At 38.5% G+C, this 14,053-nt stretch overlaps 4 protein-coding genes across 5 annotated transcripts; 3 read left to right on the top strand and 1 right to left on the bottom strand.

The window, feature by feature from the left end:
- On the bottom strand, positions 368-3,403 carry LOC18768067 (target of Myb protein 1). The gene is made up of 4 exons (XM_007199839.2): positions 3,185-3,403; positions 2,431-2,963; positions 1,771-2,046; positions 368-1,212 (listed from the first exon to the last, which is right to left on the bottom strand). The coding sequence occupies exons 2-4, from the start codon at positions 2,914-2,916 to the stop codon at positions 775-777; spliced, it is 1,200 nt and encodes a 399-aa protein (XP_007199901.1). The 5' UTR covers positions 2,917-2,963; positions 3,185-3,403; the 3' UTR covers positions 368-774.
- Positions 5,509-9,337, top strand: LOC18766645. 2 transcript variants are annotated; one of them, XM_020553649.1, is made up of 6 exons: positions 5,530-5,782; positions 6,773-6,945; positions 7,745-7,928; positions 8,609-8,715; positions 8,815-8,901; positions 8,996-9,337. In XM_020553649.1, exons 1-5 carry the CDS (start codon positions 5,711-5,713, stop codon positions 8,894-8,896), a joined length of 618 nt encoding a protein of 205 aa, XP_020409238.1. In that variant the 5' UTR covers positions 5,530-5,710; the 3' UTR covers positions 8,897-8,901; positions 8,996-9,337. The 2 variants fall into 2 exon arrangements, with proteins under 2 accessions (XP_020409237.1, XP_020409238.1); XM_020553648.1 differs by having other exon boundaries at positions 5,509-5,782; positions 8,815-9,337.
- LOC18767267 (rho-N domain-containing protein 1, chloroplastic) lies at positions 9,956-12,410 on the top strand. The gene is made up of 2 exons (XM_020553647.1): positions 9,956-10,116; positions 10,935-12,410. The coding sequence occupies exons 1-2, from the start codon at positions 10,092-10,094 to the stop codon at positions 12,083-12,085; spliced, it is 1,176 nt and encodes a 391-aa protein (XP_020409236.1). The 5' UTR covers positions 9,956-10,091; the 3' UTR covers positions 12,086-12,410.
- On the top strand, positions 12,514-13,681 carry LOC18768022 (50S ribosomal protein L10, chloroplastic). Its single transcript, XM_007201202.2, has one exon. The coding sequence runs from the start codon at positions 12,721-12,723 to the stop codon at positions 13,423-13,425; it is 705 nt and encodes a 234-aa protein (XP_007201264.1). The 5' UTR covers positions 12,514-12,720; the 3' UTR covers positions 13,426-13,681.

Here is a 14,053-nt window from a genome sequence, read left to right as displayed (position 1 = left end):
TTTGGGGCGAAAGCGGGTGATGAAGTCGGACCACATCACCCAAAGTCATCCCTGGGTCCCATTTCACACCCACTATTTATAAGCGGAGTTGTAAGATTGATGTGATCCGACCGCCTCACCCAAGATGAAGTCATCCTTGGGGTCCCATTCCACACCCATCTTAATCCTAATTTAAGGGTTCATGCTATTTATGAAAGGAACCTAATTTAAGGGTTCATACTATTTATGAAAGGAATTGTAAGACTGATGATGTGGTCAGACCGCCCCACCCAAAACCTTCTTGCATTTGATACATTTTTAACATTGTGAAGAGAAAAATAACTAGATCCATTTCTTTCACTGATATAGGCGCCACAACAAGAACACATTGACATCAAGCCATTGAACGTGCTAGGAGAATTGACAAGAGCGGCAAATAAGCAGTTCATCAAACAAGAAAAATAGGAAAAGAAAAAGGCTTTGCATGGATGAGCACATAGAGATATAATGGACTGGTTTAGGGGCATCGAGTTTGGAGACAGCTTCCCAAAACAACTATGTCCCCATCGAAAGTCCGCAATCTATGCTTAACAAAGATACTAGCATGTTTACAGAAACGATTAATTACGTCAACCATAATGAAGGGAAAAGGAGAACACTCCTAACCAACAGTATTAGTTTGCTAATAAAAAGTCATCAGCATGAATGCAGCGCAGCCATGACAACACAGGCATCGACAAAGCAGGCATACTGCCAAATGTATCGAGCTCGATTGGATACACCACCACTTTTCCTTCATTCACCGACTTTTTCACTGCTGATCTTGGGGTCTTCCTTTGGAGAATCCACTATTTTGGTTTCAGTATTGGTTCCTACAGGAGCAGATGAATTGCCTTCAGAAGCAATGGAATTTTCGGGCAGTTTTCCACCAGGTTTTTGGGTGTCTTCTGAATCCTCACGAGCAGTGCTGTTAGAGTTTCCGGGCAGTTCTCCGGGATTTTGAACAGCTTTCACCCCGTCATGGTTGGTGGTTTCAGGGTTTTCAAGCTGTTGGACTCCAGACTTTTGAGAACCTTCCAAGTCTTCATACCTGGAAATGACTTGTTGAAGTTCTTCGTGAAGAAATAGAGCCTCAAAGAGCATCCCTTCGTCATCAGTAGTGGTTTCTATAATCCTCTTAATAACAGGCTGAGACTCCTTGCACTTGTCCAGCATGTTCAGGGTTAGTTCTTCCTGCAATCAAACTCCATTAGCTTAAATGTCTTCTGCCTACAAGCTGACCTTGGGATTAGGTAAAAAGTGAAAGAACTAAAGTTATAGTAAAAAGCCAAATGCTTCCTAAATGACTATCATTGCACATATATATAATCATAAAGGAAAGGAAGATGCACAAACAGCCATGTACTTGTACGCTCGCGCACCAACACACCCACAGTCGTGAGTCATGGAACATGGAAAATTCTGTCCCCTAGGTCCCAAAACATTTCTATATTCTTTATATATTAGAAAGAGGTTAGTTGTTCGTTTATAATACACATGCATATTGTCGTTCATCAAATAATTGTATCAAAGTATTACAGAGTGAATACAAGGTGATACGTGGATGCTTAAGAATAGAAATATGGCATCTGTTAAGCAAGTGATGCACGTAGTTGTACTTGTAACTTGAGGCAGAATTTATTCCAGAAAGATTAATAAATCAACAGGAATATGCTCAACTTCAAGAGTTTTGGACAAAAATTATAAAATTCAGATATAGTATTGCTCTCTGCTAAGAAGTAAGAAACATACCTTCAAAGGTTTTGGATCAGTTTCAGTATTTAAAATACTAGACAGCAGTTCAAGGCTATTGCGAGCTACAACAAGAAACTCCTTTTTTTCTTCAACTGCTAGGCTTTGATAATTAAAGGCGAAATCATTATGATTTCCTCCATGCAATCCTGTGTCAGGTACAGGGTATCTTTCAGGGGGAGACAGCGGCTCGTGAACATATGATTCCAAGGTAGACTGCATCGAGGGTGAAGTCCCTTCTGGTGCTAAAGGATTGGTGCTTCTTTCTCTCAAGCTCTGCATAACACCCAGAAAAGAAGTTGGATATCAGAGTCTCTTAAATGCATGAAAACCAGCATTGCTAAAAACACAAAACAAGGTACCCCAGTCAACACATCCGGGCAGGCCAAAATTAACAGCTGAATGGGCAAGGCAGTTGAACTTGAACATGACTGGAAAATTTGTAACTGGACTACACAACAGTTTCTGGTTTAAAACCTTAGAGGATTACTGTAGAATACTCAAGGGCCAAACAAAGCTTAAGAAAAACTCTCTTCCTTTTTTTCAGTAGAAAACAGTTAGATAGATCAAATGCTCAAACAGATGCAAGTTCGAAACTCATGATTAAAATGACACAAACACATGATTAAATGCTTTATATCGGATATAAAGAGGGCTCACCATGTAAGTTTGACGAAATACAGGTAGATATGCAAGCTCCTCAGACTCTCCCCAAGCCCTAATCAATTGCATAGCCCTTTGTCTATTTTCGGCATCTGTTTGTGGATTCTCAATCATTCTAAGCATCTCATCCAACACCTTCTCCGACGCAACCTCGGAGAACACCTTCTCGCAATTCATAGCACAAGTCTCCAACAAGTCAAGACTCAACCTCTGGCTCACCACATTCTTGCCCGAAATCTTCTTCTTTATGGCCCTAACGACTTCGGACCCACTAAACTCTTCACTATTGATCATTGCACATATCCTCAAATTCATACCCCAATTTGGCTCCTCCAAGGTCTCCAATGTGGCTTCATCGATCATCTTCGATTCAGGGGTCGGGGTTTGCAGAATTTCCTTCACTTTACCACTAACCATTCGACCCATTTGAGCTCCACCTATCTTTAACCTCTCACCCAATTGAGCTAGATTCAACTTGTCCATTATGCTTATCAGTCTCTTCAAGTTTGGATAAATACAAATTTACACACCTAATTTCAACAAATAAATACATAAAACAGTACAGTATTTTCAGTCTCATTATAACTCATAATTGAAGCAATTGAACAGTAAAATGGAATAAATTGTATCTGCATATAAAAATATATATCAAATTCCAAAACAGATGTGTTTGGCTGCTGATTGATCCATAATAAACGCGAAAACAAAACAGATCAGTGAAATTGATGAGCAGCTGAAAAATCTGGCAAACCTGTTGTAAAGTTGGGGCTGGTGGAGAATGAAACTGTAGAAGTTGCAGGGTCTGCGTAGAGCGTGAGGCTTCGAGAAAGAGAATCGGAGGCTTTTTGAGGTGTATTGGCCTTGAGCTTAAAGCTCTGACCTTTCAGAGAGAGAGAGAGAGAGAGAGAGAGAGAGAGAGATGGGGATGGTCAAAACTGATAACAAAGATAATGCGTGGCGCAAATAGAATAATCAAAACAGGGATTTTGTCACTCCTTTCGGTTCGCGGCCTCGTGGATTTTGGTGGGTTATTTTGCCACGTGGCTTTTGTTTTTGGTGTCAAGGCAGTTAGAACTTGGATTGTGGATATAAGCTTTGACCCCGAAGAAGAACAAAAATAAAAATAAAAAATTTGGATGTATCTTTGCATGAATCGCATTAGAGATGACTTGCTCCTCTCAACGAATTTTTGTTGCATGCAAATTGCAATTAGTTGTATGCAATTTTGTTTATATGTCTCTCTCATATCATCACGTGAAAGATATAAGTCGAGCAATTTAATAGGTTAAGAGCATTTTTAATAGTAGTAATAAATTAAATTATTCAAATTAAAATTTGTTAACTTATATAGTAATTTTAAAAAATCTATTTATTACTTTAATTATTTTTGCTCTGATAGATTTTTTAATTCTAGTGAAGTATCATGAAAAATAATGAAATATATGAAAACACGTGAAAAGTGTCTACGTATTTATTATATGAAAATATTAAAATGCATGTTTTTAACATTTTCAAGTAAGTTTTGTTTTTCCAAAGTAAAATTATATGTTTTGAAGAGACAATATCAACTTACTAATTTTGAAGAGAGAGAAAGAGGTTGCAACTTTGATTATTGAGTTTGATAAGACTGTTGAATAGACTTTTTATGATGTAACTCATCTATTTGAGCATCTTAAAGTTATTAAATAAGCTAGATGCTGTAAAAGATGTGAACCGAGACTATTATATATGTTCAATCAAATTTCAACTTATGAATACATGATCAACCAAAACAAACTTAATCCGCAAACGATTGTTCGAACCAATGATAAGGTTTGACCTTTCTCAGTTTATGCAAAATAATTGGATTGAACTCAAAATGTAGGTTCAATTAGTGGTGCATGAACTCAACCCATTATCGACAAAAAAATAAATAAACTCAACCCACAAGTTTAACCAAATTACATAACTTAAAGATATGACAGAGTGTAAAGATACAGTTAAGGTGAAGGCTTTTAAGCCTAGCAAGCAACATCTCTTGGTGAGATAGCAACCTTCTCTGGAGGGTAGATACAAATTAAACACTAATGATTGTAGATTTGAGGATGGTGCCATTGGAGCTGGGAGAGTTGTCAGAGATTACTCTAGTGCATGGCTTGGTGGCTTATTTGCAAACATGGGCTTTAGGCAAGTTCTGCAAACTTAATTATGGGCTATTTACCATGAAATTGTTTTGGCATGCCACAAGAAATGGTTCCCACTTGATATTGAATCTGATTCTCAAATTACTATGCAAATGCTTTCTTCAGAGTTGGAAGAAGAGCATCCATCCTATAGTTTGGTGACTAGCTGCCAGAAGATGCTTAGGTCCAAAGACCGCAGTATTTCTCATAAATATAGAGAAGAAAATTGCCTTGCGGATAAATTGACACTTCTGAGCTCAAAACTATATTTGGGATATAGATTTTGGGAGGGTGTGCCTGAAGGGTTGGACATTATCTATTGGAAGATTTGAGTGAGGTTGATGGACCCAAAAGTTTGTTTATGTAGTTTTGTCATTCAGCTTCGGCTCCCTTAGAACAAAAAAAAAAAATTTTAAAAATACATAACTTAAGTTTTTTTTTCCCCTCATAATTTAGCTAAATTGGCTAAAGCAGATGTGCTCTTCACTGTGCACCCAAGTTCGAATCTTCCTCCTCATACTTTAGATTAGATTAAAGTAGCATATTGTTTGTATATAAAATAAAATATTATTTTCCAAGACCTAACATATTTATATATAAGTAATATTTAGGTTAAGAGCAGTACACATTATTTTGATGTAACTATGGTTTAGTTTTTAATCTCAACGAGTAATTAAAATTCAAAGTGTCTAGGTTTTAGATTGGATGAAGATTTCTCAAGTGACAAGGACCATCAATTAGAGCTTAATTCAAATTTATTTTGGTTAGTAATTTTTCAAGTCATGCTTTATAAATCATTAACCCATCAAAATTGCTTCCAGGATTTGTGAACGGCACGTCGTGCAATGTATCAGTGTGCAAACTACATGTCGTTTCGTATCGCTACAATATCATCAGAACATTGTGATTAAACATTCAACACCAATGTATCACTACATCATCGTTAAAATTTGCGATTTGCGAAAGCCCACGAGAGCAAAATAATAAAGGAGAAATTTTTAGGGGTTTAAGAAAAGCAAAGGGAAAATGCCCAAAATTGCAGCTTGACACAAATATCGTACCACAACAACGACGACAAGAAGTTAAGCTGCAGCCTGCAGGTGGTCTCTTTCGCGATGGTTTCCCTCCCAACCTGGTTCCGGTACATAGCCCACAAGCTGGAATACTCGGCCACTATCAGCTGGAAGGTCCTTCACTTATCTCAGCTCCATTATCACTCTTACCCATTTGCCGATATTGTCATTTTTGCTTTGATTTTTCCGCTTATGGGTTTTGGTTTTTGGATTGCTGCGATGAAGAGGTTAAAGCTGTGAGCTTTGGTATTGGGGATTTTGTGTTTTGGGAAATAATGGGCCTCATGGGATTTTTGAGAATCATATTATGTGATTTGATGGTGTTTTCTTTGTGTTGAAATGTTGCCATAGATAAGGGTTTGGTTGTTTCATTTTCTTAGTAATTTCATGGGTGATGCCGTTGTTATATATTTTTTTCTCAGTTTCAATGTTGTTTCCTTAGGAATTGGTGTTGTATAAATATTTCTCGTGTTATATTGCTATATGGGTCAGAGAGTGTGTGTTGGATTAGTGGTAGTTTCGAAAATGCATTTTTTGACATGCTTAGTTCAGCTTGAAAATTGCTACGTTTGGCATTTCTTAAGGCGTTCAAAAAGCTGGAGAAAGATCACCAAGAGATAATCAGTAATTTTCACTACTTTTGTTTACTGATTTATCAAAGTAGGCGAAGCTAAAGTTAGTTTTGTAGCTATGCTAACAATTAGGAACACTATATGCTAACAATTAGTACTCAAAACATGAGATACGTTGTAGTACACTGCACTTTTGTTGTGTCTCTCTTGAAAGTTAAAGCTCAAGGTGAAACTGGGGATCCATTTGTCTCCCTCAAAGTTTTTCATGTGTAACTTGTTGCGAGCCAGATATGTAATATAAGCAATCCTTTCGTTAGTCGGTGTTACTATTTAGTAGCAGAATTGGCTAGCGCATCTGATGGCTTATATGGTCAAATAACATTTAGTTTCCTTCCAGTTCTCCTGCAATCGTAATGGTACTTTTTGTGCTTTCCATTCACCCAGGTTATGGTTAAGTCAGTGAAAACTGTATAAATGATTTTTTTTTTCTTGTTCCTTAAGTTTTTATGGCAGAAATTTGCATGTGATGCAGAACTATCAAAGAGGTCAAATCACGGACAGAGAACTAGGTGATGCCGTTTGGAAAAATCTATTTCAGGGAAAGTTAACGTACTTGCATTGGAATAAAGGAGAGGAGATGGCCCCTAGTATAGGTGCGCAAGGGGGTACTCTTCTTGTCCGGAAGATACCAGCTGCAGACCCAAGGTAGTTATCATTTTATACGTCCTCTCTTCTTTTTGCGAGTTAGATTTCCTCTCTGTGAGTTTTTGTTCTTGAGTGTTAATATTATTCTTCCAAAAGTTACTCTCAGGACCAGTTTAGCATTTTCATATAATGATCTTAGATGTTTCATTGTGCATCTTAAATAACAAAAGTGTTGTTGAGTTGTTGACCCAAGCTTAGCTTCTTATGAGGGACTGCAAATGGTAGTGGGTTTAATATGTGGACATGTGATTTCAAAAATGCCTTAAGAAACTTGGGGATAGTATGGATTACTTGAGCAGTTAGGGCATTTTTCTTTAAGATTTATAACCTTTTCAATTTAGGTGCAGTTTAGGAAAATGACTGTCCACTTTGACTTCAGTTGGTCATAAACCGCTTTGTGAACCATTTTGGGTTGGCAGTGTCGTCTTTTTCCAGGGATACACAAAATTGAACTTGATGCATATGAATATGTATGATCATGGCTTGTTTGCTCTCATTGAGTCTCTCTGTATATTGTTAAAAAGCAGACCCATGTACCTGTATTATCTCAAAATCTTTTATTCAACATGTGCTTTAAATTCTCAAATGGTTTTGGTGATAAGCTTTATGGTGCTTAATCATGTTGTGTACTCTCAAAGACACTGAGCAGAGCTCCTTCCAGTTTAATCATTACCTTTGTTATTTATTTACAGATATTGATACCTCTATGAGAAACATTTTCATATTCCTTTTCATATTGATTTATGTGATGTTATGGTTCCCTAACAGCTCAATTGACATCCTCATATTTATCTGACAGGCGTGTTTTTGTTGGGGATGTAGTGGTCTTGAAGGACCCTGAGAAGGCAGATAATTATCTGGTGAGAAGATTGGCTGCTATTGAAGGGTATGAAATGTTGTCTACTGATGAAAAGGATGAGCCTTTTGTTCTTGAACAGGATGAATGCTGGGTGTTGGCTGATAATGAAAGTTTGAAGCCCAAGGTACTTGCAATATTTGGAAATTTGATAATTATGTTCAGACAAATGTATCAAATATATTTGCTGGGTTACTACACAGTTACTTTATGAGTCTATCCGCATTTTCTTTTTATGTTTTATTATTTGGAATTGGCCATAGCACAGCAGCCGAGTGGACTGCCATCTTTACATTAATATGTAATGCTCAGTAGGTTGCGGGGAATTTGTTATTGCAGTCTAGTGGGTTGTAACATCTATCAAATCCTTAATAATACTCTGTCATGAGCTATAGTTAAGCAATACAAATTAGAAAGCTTTAAGCAATATTATGGAAATGGCGAAATAGTATCAGGATATAGGAAACTACTGGAAATAAAAGACAGTATTTATGCATGGGTAAAAATAAATGTATCCAATGATTACTTGAATATGTTGTACTAATTAAAGATGGATATATCACAATTACCTAGAGTTATAAACATGCGAGACATGCATCAAATAATCAGTTATAGTTCCATAATCTCTTGTTTATATGCCTTATAGTTCCATAATCTTTTGTTTAGAATTTGGAGCCATTCATTGTTTGATATATTTTAACTTTGAGATATGCACGCAATGGCTACGATCAACAATGGCATTTTCCATATTGCATCACTTGAATATTTGGGCACAAATGGATAAACCTTCATTCTTATTTCTGGCAGGAAGCCAATGACAGTCGGAAATTTGGGCCGGTTTCCATGACAGACATAGTTGGCAGAGTCATATATTGCCTACGAACAGCTGTGGATCATGGCCCTGTGCAGAACAGGCGAGTTACTCAACCTGAAACTGCTTAACTCATCTTTGTTATATATGAGGAGAAGTTCTGTGGTGATTAATATTTGTGTTTCTTATGTTCTTTGTCCAGTCGTTCCAGCATGCGAAAGGATACACCAGTGCTCCAAGTTGAATTGGATGTCGATGAGATGGCAAAAAATCACAAAGCCTGACTGAAGTATGCTCTTATAAAGCAATGACTCATTTGGTTGTAACTATGTTCCTCCCAATTTCTCAAATTTTTTTCTTTCTTTTCTTCTCCCTGTTTCAAGTACAAGAAGAAAAATAAAGATGGAATTTCAAGTTCTTGAGTCATGGGATGGTTGTACGTTTATGGTGGCTGTTCAGGTACTCATACTTCAGTAATGGTGCCTTCTGTTTTTGCTGAAGAATATGAAGCGACCTGTAAGGAACTTGAGTTCAGGACGGTATTTTTGTTTAGAAGAGCACTGTACTCCAAAAAACTATCCAAGAAAAGAAGAAATCCAGATGTTGTCAAGTTTTTGGACTATATTTGAATCCTTGGCATGTCTTTAGTTTCATGCTTTGTATGAGGTTGCTTGACCCTAATGTTTCTAAAAATGCCATTCATGCTCTATTTTCGCTGCAACTAACGTACAGCGAATTGAAAGAAACTGTCACGGTACACAGACCAAATTTTTATGTCAGGTTTTTGAGGTTGGGAGATGTCATGCAATTGCAAACCTGCTCTGTTGCCTTGTATTTTAGCACGATGCTTCCAACTTCCAATTTACTTATCATAAAAATGAGCTTCGTATACCTTCACCGTGCTAAACGGTCGTCTTTGATGCAACATGTTCTTTGCATCAGTAGCTTGATTTCATGTAAAAGAAACCATGTCATGTAAGGCAAGGTGAAAAATCGTAATATGATAATTTACTAGAACTTTTTTGTGCTGTTGATGATCATTGTTGGCCAATGCCTCTTTCTTCTTTGACCCCAAAAACAAAGAAGATAAACTACAGCTTTATTATTTATAATTTAATTACATTTCTCTTACAAGTTTAGTAATTAATTAAATTTTACTCCTTCAGCAAAAAAGAAAAAGAAAACTTAATCAAATTACATAACTGGGCCGGGTAACCCAACTGTCCTCAACAATCACTTTTCCAATATGGGCCGAAGAGAGAAAGAATCGGGTCATATAACCCGAGTCCGATCCAAAAGACTAAACCGCCCTCAAAACCTCAGAATCAAAATACCCAACGAGTCCCTTATCAAAGGCTATAGCTTATAGGGTTTAGCAAGCAAACTGACACTCAGCAAAGCAAGCACAAGAGAAAATGCAGAACCACCATTGACGACTGAGCTGAGCACACTCCTTCTCAGTCATTTACCTACGTAGCAATGTTACAAGGCGTCCATATAATCGGTAAGTTTCTTATAAAACGAAAGGGTATGGAAAATTGTGTGCCTCAGTGTTCGAATATTCGTAGTTTTCGGTTCCCAATTTTGAATTTTCTCACTCCTTCTATATAAAATTGCCTCGCGTTTCCGTGAAAATTCGAGGCTCTTTTCATTTCTCCTCTGTTTTCTGAGATATGGGTCATTGGAATTGAGATTGATTTCGTCCGTATTTTGTGTAGAAATTGAAGTATTCAAGTTTTTTTTTTTTTTTTTTTTCAAATTTAAGAGTTCCCCACCATGTGTTTGCTGAAATGATTTTATACAAATAGAACCTGCATATAACGCGAGAGAGAGAGAGAGAGAGAGAGTAGCTGGCTTGACTTTTAAATTTAATTCTGGTACTTAGTTTGATCTTTGTATTTTGCTTCCTGGGAGCTGCGTTTGTTGCTTGTCTGTTGCCTTGCCACATTTTTTGTGATTTGTATGCTGTTCAGTTTTACTGATTACTTCTAGCTGAATTTGAGTGCTAAGGAAGAACTTAGTTGTAAGGTTTGGGTTTCCATTTCCTTTGTTAGGTTTCATTTAATTTAACTTTGCAACTATGGTTCTCTAAATAGTAAATCTTTATATCAGTTTTTTTGAACGAGGAGCATAAGATCAGTATGGTGCGTGGGGGATGTTTGTCTATGTGTTATAAGATTGGTTTCCTGTGAAAATGTTTCGAAGTACGACTCTGTTAATGGGGGTTGCGCATATTGCTCAGAGCTTTCATTTTCATGATTATGCTTTTTGCATTGTAATTTTTGGATAATGATGGTTTTCTTCATGGTTATGGACCATCAGATGGAAAATGCCTTCCGTGTTCGGGAATTTCTGGAACAGTAGCCCCTGCATATCCTTGCTCTTCTCGTTTCAACCATAGATTCAAGTCACAGGTCAGGATTGGATCACTGAATGGTGCTTACAAGGGGGTATCTTTTACATGCAGAGCAAGTTCTAGTGGACGTAATAGAAATCCAGACTTCCCAAGGCAAAACAGACATGGGTACTCCCGGGGCAGAAATAGGAAAAATGACGATAGAGATGGATTTGAAAACCTTGAAGAATCTGATCTGCTGTCGTCTAAAAATGGGCCATTGGTCTCCCTCTCCAGTGGCACAAAGTTCGGGGCTACTGCAGCCCCTGGACCTAGAGAAAAAGAGATTGTTGAGCTGTTCAAGAAGGTCCAGGCTCAACTTCGGGAGAGAAGTGCAGTTAAAGAAGAAAAGAAGGCTGAAGCCTTGCAAGGGCAAGGAAAAGAGAATGAAACTGTGGATTCTCTCCTTAAGCTATTAAGGAAACACTCGGTTGAGCAAGCTAAAAGAACCAACAACAGTGGCAGCAACAAGGACTTCATGTTGGACCAGCCAGAAAAGAATGCCCGATATAGTGAAAGGAAAAGCACAACTTCTTTTGATTCAAATAACAGTTTGAAGGATGAGGTTGAAGAACCTAATGCCTCTTTTAGCAGGCCTGCATCGAATTTTCAACGCAAGTCTCCCATCCCTCGGTTGACATACCAGCCCATTTATTCAGAGGATGACCACATAGGCAACTCGGTGCCACATGTGAATTCAATTGGGAAGAGAAAGAAGAATCATTTTGAGAGGGTTCCTAAACCAGAGCCAGAGCCAGAACCAAAGCGAGAGCCTGAGCTTGAGTTGGAGTCAGAACTTGAGCATGAGCCTGTTGTCGATGCTGAGTTTGAATTCGAGCCTGAACCCGAGCCCGAGCCAGAGCTTGTTCAGTTGTTAGAGGAAGAGACTTCAGGTCCTGAAGAAACTCTTAATTTCGATGATGAAAACGGTGAGAAACAGCAACTTATCGAACGTAAGGATTTGAGTGCATTGAAGCTACTAGAATTAAGAGCACTTGCAAAGTCTCAAGGTGTAAAAGGGTTTTCAAAGATGAAGAAGGGTGAGCTTGTGGAGTTGCTAAGTGGGAGCTCAGTTTGACTCATAATGCACGGGATGCAAACTTTGACATTTTAACGTAGTTGCGAACTTGCGAGATTTTGGTGTTTTTTGTTTTTTTCCAGTTTTTGGGGTCTTTTTGGATCAAAGGCGGGTCTTACTACAATGGGATTCATCATCTTTTTGTCGTGGAAAATTTTCGTTTAGATCAAACGTGGTTTAGATTCAGTTTGCTTGTAGCCTAGCGGATGCTCTAAAACTGGTGAATGTTCAAGTATCGAATTGGCATTGTATTCTACTCAAACTATAACTTGTTGGTCTCTTTTGGTCACCAAAAGAAAGTTTATACCGGAAATTTTTTGTCATATTTTTCCTTGTTTGTTTTACTTCCAAGAATTTTGTTTCACTTTTCTCCCTTCAACAGTATGCCTGCATATTGAAATATATAGCAATCACCAGATATGAAAAGAAAGAAAAGGACTCACAAAATAGTTTTTCATACCAATTGGCAATTGGTGTTCAAGTGAAATTATCTGAACCTGAGGGGGCTTTCTGAAATTTCCCACTTATCCCACCATTTTCCCACCCTACCCCTTCTCAAAAATTGCAGAGAGATAAGATAAGGTGAGCCCAAAAGACAGACGCTTCCTCCTCTCTCTTTCTCATTCTCTTCAGCAATGGAAGCCACTCTCTTCAGCTTCCCTTCCTCCAAACCCCCATCACCTTCCCTAACCCAAACCCAGTCCAAAACCCTTCTGACCCGACCCACCAACCCATTTCTCTCCCTCACCCCCCGACCCACCCGCCACCACCACCGCCTGCCCACAATCCGATCTGCCATCTCGCGCACCAAGAAAGAACAGACCGTCGAAACCATCAAAGAGAATCTCGAGAACTGCCATCTCTTGGCCGGCATCAAATACAAAGGCCTCACCGTGAAGCAATTTCAAGACCTCCGCAAAGTCCTACCCGAGACCACAAAGCTCATTGTGGCCAAGAACACTCTGGTCTACAAAGCCATAGAGGGAACTCCATGGGAGGCTCTCAAGCCCTGCATGACCGGCATGAACGCTTGGCTCTTTGTCCACAGCGAAGAAATCCCACCTGCCATTAAGCCTTACAGGGACTTTCAGAAGGAGAAGAAGCTCGACAGCAATGACTTCACCGGTGCTGTGTTTGAAGGCAAGTTTTATGCGCCTGGGGATTTTAAGCAGCTTGAGACAATGCCAACGAGGGCTGAGATTTATGCTAAGTTGCTCGGGACGTTGAATAGTCCGGCGTCGAGCTTGGTCGGGACAATACAGGCGCCGGCGAGGGAGTTGGTCATGCTTTTGAAGGCTTATGTGCAGAAATTGGAGGAGGAGAGCGGTGGTGGGCAATAGTGATACGATAGTGGAGAAGTAGTAAGTGTATCTTGAAGACCCACCTGTTGTTTTTTTGGTGTTCTTGTGTTGTTGTAGTACAATGCGTTTTTATGTTTGTTGACATTCAAGGAATAATGAGTTGTAGATTTGTGTACAATTGGAGCTTTAGTAAGCATTGATCTTGAATTTTATGGCTATCTGTGCACAATGTATGTGCATTGTTGCTGTTTACTTATATTAAGAACGCTCAATGCCTAAAGATTAGTTTTTGCAACTGTATTACTCAGATACAACAGCAAGGTTGATACTTGATATCATGGGCTCATGAAATTTACAGTTGAATTCTTTTAACTTCAATTGTAGTTTTAATAATAGATGAGATAGCAAAGTTTCCCCCACCAGCGTAGTCAACGTTAGAACTCCATTTGGTTGGATAGAAGGATGTAGTTCGGAAGGAGAAATAGATGGAAGGGATGAAAACTACTTATCAGCTTGAACTTATAGCTTCCCTCTAGTTACCTCCCCATCTTAGCTTGGGAGACCCTTCTTTTTCTCGAGTTTGTTATCTCCCCTTTTCTTCCCTCCTGCTTCCTGGCTAGCAAATTAGTGTTGATGCCTGGTAGCGACGAATGGATTGGGTGATAAA

Source organism: Prunus persica, chromosome G8 (genome assembly GCF_000346465.2).
Source record: "Prunus persica cultivar Lovell chromosome G8, Prunus_persica_NCBIv2, whole genome shotgun sequence".
Taxonomy (NCBI): Eukaryota; Viridiplantae; Streptophyta; class Magnoliopsida; order Rosales; family Rosaceae; genus Prunus; species Prunus persica.
The sequence above is the reverse complement of the archived record's forward strand: the minus strand, read 5'-3'. Positions and strand labels throughout refer to the sequence as shown.

What these genes read in the sequence shown, in the direction of transcription:
- LOC18766645 (XM_020553648.1), top strand. Translation starts at nt 5,711, where the DNA reads ATGGTTTCCCTCCCAACCTGGTTCCGGTACATAGCCCACAAGCTGGAA. An exon ending in CGGCCACTATCAGCTGGAAG is followed by an intron (nt 5,783 to 6,772) that starts GTCCTTCACTTA and finishes CATGTGATGCAG; the next exon opens with AACTATCAAAGAGGTCAAAT. An exon ending in ATGAAAGTTTGAAGCCCAAG is followed by an intron (nt 7,929 to 8,608) that starts GTACTTGCAATA and finishes TATTTCTGGCAG; the next exon opens with GAAGCCAATGACAGTCGGAA.
- LOC18767267 (XM_020553647.1), top strand. Translation starts at nt 10,092, where the DNA reads ATGTTACAAGGCGTCCATATAATCG. An exon ending in ACAAGGCGTCCATATAATCG is followed by an intron (nt 10,117 to 10,934) that starts GTAAGTTTCTTA and finishes ATGGACCATCAG; the next exon opens with ATGGAAAATGCCTTCCGTGT.
- LOC18768022 (XM_007201202.2), top strand. Translation starts at nt 12,721, where the DNA reads ATGGAAGCCACTCTCTTCAGCTTCCCTTCCTCCAAACCCCCATCACCT.
- LOC18768067 (XM_007199839.2), bottom strand. Translation starts at nt 2,916, where the DNA reads ATGGACAAGTTGAATCTAGCTCAATTGGGTGAGAGGTTAAAGATAGGT. An exon ending in TATTTCGTCAAACTTACATG is followed by an intron (nt 2,047 to 2,430) that starts GTGAGCCCTCTT and finishes GGTGTTATGCAG; the next exon opens with AGCTTGAGAGAAAGAAGCAC. An exon ending in CTGATCCAAAACCTTTGAAG is followed by an intron (nt 1,213 to 1,770) that starts GTATGTTTCTTA and finishes GTTTGATTGCAG; the next exon opens with GAAGAACTAACCCTGAACAT.